Raw genomic sequence first — 9,171 nt, 5'->3', positions numbered from 1 at the left:
GCAACCTAGTAAAGATACTGAAACATTTGTCTTTCGTTTGAAGAGGTTTTCCTTGTCTAAACAATCCGTCTTGTGCACTACTATACTCCTAACTTTTTTTTGAAAAAAAATGCAATGCTTTGTCTTTATTGCTTTTCAATGCATAACTTTGACTATTAATAAGATAAAATGATAAATAGTTATATCTTGAATACACATTGAAACATATTTATCATCATTAATTAATGATATATTTATATATCATGTTGAAACTTTATAAATGTCAAAGTAAAAGTGTTGTATTTATTCTTTTTCAGCATGTTGAATCTACACAAATTCATCATCCTGTTATATTGGTTTTGGGTGACCTGAGATTGCTAGATGTTTTGCAAAAAATTTCCTAGCTGAATGTTCTGAGTGCACTCAAAGCTGTTACAAGCTCTATTCGTTTCAGTTAAAATGTTCATTACCAGAATCAATTTCTTCCTTTCACAGAGAAAACAATCAACTCCTGATGAGAACAAGGGTCAATAATAAATGCCTTGCTCTAAAGCTTCACACTTTCTACACACATACAATGTTGAGCTACAAACCCAAACCTACAACATTGCAACATTACACAGGTCGCCAAAAAAAGAAGAAAAACTTACAAAAAAATCCAGCTATCTCGATTCAATTGCATGACTTTCTGAGCCTTTCAAGAAGGATCTACGCCACCAAATCTGGAAAGCTTTGCTTAGATTAGGGCATTCAGTTCCATGCTTAGAGAAACATCTAAACCATTCCATGAACAATGCATATTGGTGCTTCAAAGGAAGTGTAAGGAGGGCTTGACCCATAGCTTCTTCCAATTCCCTCACACTCAATCCCTTTCTACACCTCTGCAACCAGCCAAAGTCTAGAAGCATGGGACTAAACCACGAGTGGAGAAGCCCATATCTCAACTCAGCCCCGCATTGCAGTTTCCTTGTACCCATCGCGACAAATAGAACTGCTGAGACACGGCTTAGTTCATATCTCAACATCGGAGATGCTTTTTGGTGCATCTCAAGCAAATCCTTCTGATTCGCCCATAAATCAACGAAATCTTCTGCCATCTGACGATCAAGTAAGATTTCTAGCAACCAATTGATGTTTTCAACCTGCCATGAGATAGATTCAATCAAGGGTTTTCCTTCGTTCTTTTTGCTACTACCTTGCTCAAGAGGGGTGGTGGTGTCAGTGGCCTCCTGGAACAGGGTAACCAAGCAAGATAGACAGCACTGACAGATGGAGTAAAGATCATCTTTGGTAATGTCAAGATGGTCTTTCTCATAGACTGAGCTTTTGGATAACAGACCCTTAACCATGGATTTGAGCTCATTTCTTGCTTTGGTGTTGCTACATGTGGTGATGGAACAAACAATCTGGCGTGCCAAATTTTGCTGAGGGGAATTAGAATCATTGAGGTTGAGCCTAGAGAATATCTCATTATTAGTGGCATCATCAAAGTTGAACCTTGTGAAGAGTCTCCTTAGCTTTTCCTCCTCTTCTTCGGTCCAAGGAACAGCCTCGAGATACTTTAAGCAGGAGACAACACCTCTGTTGAACTTGATGCTTGCAGAAACCTACAGGAAATAAGCATAATGTATGTTGTCAGGTTTTTTTCGGAGATTTAGTATAAGGCTGTAAGCATTGTAAACAGAAGACAATAACAAAAAGATTCATTCCGCACTTTCTTAGTAGTACCTTCAACTCAGACATAACCTTTGTTAATAGCTTTCTTCATTTATAAAAAACGCAGGTACTCCCTCTGTATCTTTTTATCTTTCTCACTTGAAATCTTAACACTATTCACAATTACAGAGAATCTTCTAAATTCTTCACAATATATAAGGAAAACATATAGTCCTACGGCGTCTTGTTTGATTCTTCTCAATGAGTACTTTATTAATATTCAATCGTTACAATTTTTACTAATATATATAGTGAAAGATATTTTAGAGCAAAGAAGTGTATTGGCAAACGCACACAATAAAAGTAGGAAAGACAAAGAAAATACAGAGGGAGTACACAGTAAGTCACAAAGGCAGAATAATATTTGGCATGTTTCTCAAGAGAAACTACATTACCATACTCTCTCAATCTGATGACACCTATGCAACAATTCCCTTTTCTGACCAATATTCTAAACCTAATCAGGATTCAGCTGAAGAATATGTGCATGGCAACAATTACACACATCATTTGAGGTGCATAACCCCTAGAAATGCCACAGACACAAACACTACATCTTGATATTGTCCGACTATAAAGGCCACAAAAAAAGAATCTGCTGTCTTCCCACATGTAAAGAAATACCTACATAGATATGTAATCATGGAATAGATTATGCATATAAATAGTTTTGCCTTAATGCTAAAAGTTACCTAAGAATTATGCTAGGATAATAGGAATTGTCATCTAAAAGAATAGCCAAAGAAATGTAGCTTTGGAGAGAAGATGATTTATAAAAAGAGCCGCATCAAGACATCCTCAAAAAACATCACAGGGGTTTATGGCATTCCTCGACTAAGGAATACAAACCTTCCATGTTTATCGAGCTCTGAAGGACCATCAGAAAAAGAGTGGTAGTTATGCTTACACAAAGATGCAAGCAGTAGCAGGACATAGAGAGATTGGATGAACTATAAGAAACCAAGCCTTCACAAACTTTTACGAGCATGGACTCCACTACTTTCTCCGCCGCAGAACCCCAGTTTCCAATCCAGTATTCCACAAACTGTAGCTAATATAATGTAAGCTTGATGCTCCAGACACATTGATGCTCCAGTCTTATACTTCCTCTTTTTTAATTGCACCGTTTGCTTTTTCATGTTTGTCGAGACGGTTTTTTGAAAGTTAATATCTCTAATTGCATACAAGTAAAAATTATTAAAAAAATTTATTTGGAATCCTCGCATTGAGACGAATATAACAAGACCTCACTTGCCTATGTTTTTTCTTACAAAACAATGTGAAATAGCTTAACAAAGTTGGTTAATGAAAACTGCCAAAAAGCAAATGGTGCATTAAGAAAAACAGAGGACGTATACAAGCCACCTATTACAATGCCACACAAATTCGATGAACCAATCCCCCTCTAAACTCAATTGATGCGACCTTTATTTTCACCATGTCCAATAACTTCAATGGCATTTACTTCCAAAGTATAACTCATGCCTTACTTGCTCCCATCTCAAAGCTACACTTCCCCACACTTGTGGTACAAACCAACCTTCTACAACTGGAAATGAGAGCTTTGAATATCATTGTTATTAACTAGCCTACATCCTAGTATTGAAGATTTACAGCAATTATAGTTAGCATGATAAAGTAAAACAGTGTATACCGCTTAATATATATCACAGTGTCTGCTTTGCAGCAGTTAAGTGTTGGATACACACACGAAATGATCAACACAAAACACATTTAATCCCTTACCTTCTTCAACATTACATCAACAACAACAATGTCAGAGCCATAATCCCATTAAAATAGGGTTGGTTGCATGAATCGAGATATATCTCTATTGGTAGTTACATGGTTCCTTTGCCTCCATTCTCTTCTATCATGTGCTACATGCTCCTATAAACAAGTTACATGGTTGCTTTGCTTCCATTCTCTTCTATCAAGTGCTACATGCTCCTACAAACCTAACTTCTTCATATCATTCCCAGCACTCTCCATCCAAGTCATCTTCAGCCTCCCCCAATGACTTCTTCTATAATCTCCTACATCCCAACCTTCCACTACCCTAACTGGTGCATCCTCTAGACAACGTCTCACATGTCAAAACCACCCTAATCTTATCTTATCTTCACCTACTTCAACATGATAAGACAAAAATCAAAATAGAAACTAGGTACAAAGTACATACACAACATAATGAGGAACACAGCTAAAAAATAATAACTATGAGTTCCTAATTTGCAATGCCTTCCATCACTAATTAATCTCCAAAGCATAACAAAGTAACAACAACACTAAAAAAACATAGCATTAAACCATATCCAAAGAGCTTCAAGAGATCAAAACATAAAAATGTACCTCAAGAACATCGATAGCGCGAAAAGCTCCAATCTTGATAAGCTTCTTGGTAACATCCTCTTCAAACATAAGCTCAATAGTCTCCCTGAAAACACCCAAATTTTCAACCTCAGGAACCTCAATCCTACAAAACCCACCACTCTTCTTAGAATCCTTAATCAACCCATCAAAAACCAAACTATTTTCCCCCAAAATCTTGGAATTCAGCTCCAAAACCAAACACCCACCACCATATTTACCCTTCAAACTCAACCTCACATCAAATTCAACCAAACCCTCCTCACTAACCACATCTTCATCATCATTTTCACCCCCATTTTCTGTTTCTTCCTCTAACTCAACCTTCCGAGTTGAACCCAGTTCACGACTCAGTTCCTGCTCCTGACCCACATTGCTAATTTTAGGCGGGATCATGTCAGAATCAATGGGTGAAACTCGCCCAGGAGAGAGAATCCTACGACGGTCGATTCGACCCACTAAACTTAACCCAGATTTGGAGCTCTGAGGAGAGTTAGGGAACGAATTTAGGGACTTTGACAAGGTTTCTGAGGCGGGTCCCACTATTTTGTGATGGGCTTTTGAGGAGGAGAGAGAAAGAGTTTCAGGTGATTTAGGAGGGCTTTTAAAAGAGCAACACCATGAAGAAGAAGATGAAGAAGCTTTAATGGCGGTTTTCCGGCGAGTTTGAGGTTCCCGGCGACGAGGATTCCGATGAGAAGTTGAGGAATCCATGAAAAAAAACACAGTTTTTTGGATCGATCACAGAAATTGCAGAGCAAATTTGAGAAGAAAGAAAATAATTTTTGTTGATTTAGGGTTGTGAGCTGGAAAGGAAAAGAGGAGAGAGAGAGAGAAGCTGGTGCTGGTGTAGTGAAGAGTGAAGAGTGACAGTAATTGAGTATTGAAGTTTGGAATAGTTTGAGAGATTCTTGGATTATATTGTTTGTTTGGGTGGTTTTATTTTTGTAATTGTGGGTATATGTGTCTTCTTGTTGGACATGAGATGAGCTAATCAGCTAATAATGTACTGTTTTTGTTTTTGTTTTTGTTTTTGTTTTTGTTTTGAGGGCTTAAGTTATGGGAAGATGTTTGGTTTAAAAATTAGTGAGTAATGTAGTTGTTTTAGTGTGTAATATGTAATAGGAAAAGGTGATATGAATTGACATTAGACCTAAGCTATGCCATGATCTTGCAACCACCCTCAATAAATAAATGAAAACTTATGGATGATACATTTGATTGAATATTTGTAATAGTTTTCTTTTAGGTTATGTAATGGTTGGACTTCTTACACATACGTGTATCTATCGGATCTGACATGATGTAATTAGAAAAGTCATTTGATGATGGGGATAAAATGATTTGTAAGTCATATTGTAGTAGTTATTTCTTATTTAAGTAGCAGACTGATATAACATTTTGTTAGCATTAGAGCACTCCCAATGGTGACATAACTCATCACCAAAATCAGAAAATTTGGGTTGAACAAAAAAAACATGCATCCCATTGGTGATAGAAAACCTATCACCAAATGACATGTTTTGTCATCCATCACCATGTGAACAAATCCATCAGCAAATGAACCGTGTGAATGGAAGACAAAATCAGCCTAGTCACACACAGCCAGCCAGTGGCAAGCTGCCACGTGGCTGCTGCTGTGTTCTTTTTGGGAAATTTCGTGGAAATTTCCACGGAATTTCCCAGAAAATTCGTATTTCCAAAAAAAAAAAATACCAAAATTCATATTTTTTTCCCCTCTATAAAATGATACCCATATTGATATATTTCAGAACAAAAAAAAACACTTCTCCTCCTCACCTTTCTCTCTCTAAAAATATTTATACATCATTTTTCTCTATAATTTTTTACCTTCTCCTTCTCACCTAAAAAAGGAAAAAAAAAATCATATTTTCTAATAAATTTTTATTTTACTAATAACCCAATAATGATAATTAATTTTGGTAATTAATCATTATAATTTTAAGTAATCATAAGATGATTCATTTTTATTTTTAATACTTCCTCCGTTTTTTTTTAGATGTTACACTTTTGAAAAATGTGGTTCCCTAGGCAAAAATTGAAGAAGGGATTAAGAGAGGATTAATATGGGGTTAAAGGAAAGGGAGGAGAGAGAAAAGAGGACCCCAGCAGCCCATAGAACTGCCACCACCACCCCACCACCCACCCGAAATTCGAACCACCCACCCAGCCACCCAAAACCACCCACCCACCCGAAAATCCCACCCAGCCACCGAAAACCCCACCCCACCCGCCGAAATCCTCACCCAGCCACCGAAATCCCTCCCCCAGCCGTCGAAATTCCCACCCCACCCGTCGAAATCCCCACCCACCCACCCGAAAACCCCACCCAGCCCGCCGAAATCCCTACCCACCCACCCGAAAACCCCACCCCACAGCCGAAATCCCCACCCACCCACCCGAAAACCCTAAACATGCGCCGAAAACTCAGCCCAGCCTTGCAAAACCCCACTTCTACCGCCGCAAAATTCCACCATAGCCTCGAAAACCTCACCTCTACCGCCGAAAATGGAGGATATGTGGTTTTGCGCGAAGAAAATTGCATGATTTTCGGTGGGTGGGGGTGGTGGGGAAGGTTTTCGTGGGTGGGAGTCGGGTTTTCGGGTCGGTGGGTGGGGTTTTGGGTGGCTGGGTGGGATTTTCGGGTAGCTGGGTGGCTGGGTGGCAATTTTGGATGGTGGTGGGGTGGTGGTGGGGGTTCGCTGGGCTTATGTGGTGATGGGTAAGGAGGCTGCAAGGTGGGGGAAGGGATGGGGCAGCTGAGGTGGTGGGGGAGGGGTGGTGGAAGAGAAGGGAGGAGGTTAATTAATTTAAATTAGTATATAATAAGGTTAAATTAAGTTAGTTTAATTTTGATTAACCCTTATAAGTAAGGGTAAGTGAGTAATTTTACAGCATAAAACTTTTCAATTTAGGAAATAAAAAAAAGTGTAACATTTATTTAAAACCATGCAATTTTAGGAAAGTGTAACATCTAAAAAAAACGGAGGAAGTATGTAAATTATACTACCTCCGTTCTTTTTTAGTTGCAACGTTTGACAAATTGCACTATTCATGTTCTCTTATTTGACCACATTTATTGATTTATATGTTAAACAAAATATAGTCATGTGGGGTCTTGTTTGATTCGTTTCGATGTGAGCTTTCATAATATCAAATTTTTATAATTTTTACTTACATACAATTAGAGATAAAATGATTTGAAATTGTACATTGGCAAGCGTGAAAGTCAAAACGTTGCAACTAAATAAAAACAGAGGTAGTATTATTTATTGAAGTAGGAAAGAGAAATAGGAGAGAGAAAGTTGAGGTGGAGTAGTGAAAAGTAGGAGAGATAAAGTGAAGTTTGATGGGTTTTTTGTTCATGAGTGGGGTGGAGGTGATACATTTGATCATGAAATGATCAAAACATGAGTAAGTAGGAAATTTTGGTGATCAAACCCATCACCATTGGGAGTGCTCTTATAGAAAGAAAGGTTGTCATTTCCTTCAAAATCTTCTGAAGTTTGAATGATTGAAATAGAAACGAAATCATTTTGATCCCCTCCTCTTCTCCCTCGAACCTAATATCTCTAATTCCTTTTCCCACCTTTTCCCATCTTTTCCCTCCGAGTTCTTTTATATGAACAGTTATAATTGCGTGCTATGATCTCCTTTTTTCCTCCCATCTTATGAGATGTGCCTATTAAGATGAATATATTTCCTGAATAAAGATATAATTTTTTTTTTGCAATGCTTATATTTCTGAGCATCTTTGTAAGAATTATACATTACACGTAACCCACCGTATTTTTATGAATTTTATAAATATATATCTTAGAGTTTAGAATGTATAAATGATTATATTTATATTTCTTTCAAGAAGAAATTTAATTATTATTAGTTTTTTAAGGTCGAACGCGTTAAGTTAATACCTTTTCATTTTATGAAGTCAAAGATTGTTTGATTATTTAAAAGGGAGTGTTTAAATGCTTTAAAAAAGGAGTTAGGATTTCCTAAAAAAAAAAGAACTTCCAAAAACTATATATAGAGAATTAGGGGTTCATTAAACAAGTTTTAAAAACCCTAATCTTCCTTCCTCCTTTCTCTCTTTTCGGCCCTCTCTCCTCTCCTTTTCCCTCTCGCCAACTTCCTTCTTTTTTCTCTCTCGCTAGCTTCCTCCTTCTCCTCTCCGTCCTCCTCCTTGCTCGCCACTGCGCCACCACCGGCGTCGGTTTTTCCCTCCTTTCATTTCGGTGATCTTCTTCTTCCTTCCTCCTCTTCGTTTTCTTTTTCCTTTCCTTTTTGCTTTTCGATTTTCATCATATAAATTTTTCTTAATGTTATTGCTTTAATTATTGTTATTGTTTAATTATTGTTAAAATATTATCATGAGTAGATTAATATTATAATATATGAAGTATAGATTATAATATTAATAGATTTTATTTAGCAACTTGGTTTAAAGGGTTAATGATTATGAAATTGGTTTTTCTATGATCACGTGTATTAATCAAAGATAAAAATATTCTTTGATTATTGGTTATATTTGGTTTTGTTTGTTGTGAGTTGGTTTTATTTTGTGGCTAATTTTAATCAATTAGTAATCACTTAAAGTGAAAGAGAATGAGCAATATAAACAACGAATTGGTGCACATTTGGAGTAAACACTAGGACTTGGGGGCATATGTTTGATCGATGTCAATTGGTCACCGTCTCTCTCTTTTATATAATTTGATCAATATCAATTGATTTTGGGGGCATAGAATCACACCTATTATTACCTCGTGTTCTTGTAAAAGGTTGGTTTTGGTTTGGATAACTCATTTGTTGCTTACTCAAGCTAATTAATGAATTAAGTTATTTGTTGAGTCATGTTTATTCTAGTATCATATGTTTTGCCTGTAGAGCATGAGATTTTATTGTAGTTAATTTCTATGGAATCATGTTAGGTTGTTTGTTCATTTATTCTAAGATTTTATATACCCAACTATATTGATTTTGTATTTTGTATGTTTGATCTTGGCTTATGTCTTACTGATCCTATGACGACCCATCTTTACTACGTATTGTTTGGCGAGCAGTCACTTGTATTAGTAAGTCATA

General features: G+C 36.8%; 1 protein-coding gene across 1 annotated transcript; it reads right to left on the bottom strand.

Annotated features, from left to right (window-relative positions):
- Nucleotides 1-423: 423 nt before the first annotated feature.
- Nucleotides 424-5,931, bottom strand: LOC104890601 (BTB/POZ domain-containing protein At2g13690). The gene is made up of 2 exons (XM_010676146.4): nucleotides 4,048-5,931; nucleotides 424-1,586 (listed from the first exon to the last, which is right to left on the bottom strand). The coding sequence occupies exons 1-2, from the start codon at nucleotides 4,777-4,779 to the stop codon at nucleotides 642-644; spliced, it is 1,677 nt and encodes a 558-aa protein (XP_010674448.1). The 5' UTR covers nucleotides 4,780-5,931; the 3' UTR covers nucleotides 424-641.
- Between the last annotated feature and the right edge of the window lie 3,240 nt (nucleotides 5,932-9,171).

The sequence above is a fragment of the Beta vulgaris genome, chromosome 4, assembly GCF_026745355.1.
Source record: "Beta vulgaris subsp. vulgaris cultivar EL10 chromosome 4, EL10.2, whole genome shotgun sequence".
Lineage (NCBI taxonomy): Eukaryota > Viridiplantae > Streptophyta > Magnoliopsida > Caryophyllales > Amaranthaceae > Beta > Beta vulgaris.
The sequence above is the reverse complement of the archived record's forward strand: the minus strand, read 5'-3'. Positions and strand labels throughout refer to the sequence as shown.

Coding starts and splice junctions, on each gene's coding strand:
- LOC104890601 (XM_010676146.4), bottom strand. CDS start 4,779: ATGGATTCCTCAACTTCTCATCGGAATCCTCGTCGCCGGGAACCTCAA. Junction 1,587..4,047: donor GCGCTATCGATGTTCTTGAG/GTACATTTTTAT, acceptor TATTTCCTGTAG/GTTTCTGCAAGCATCAAGTT.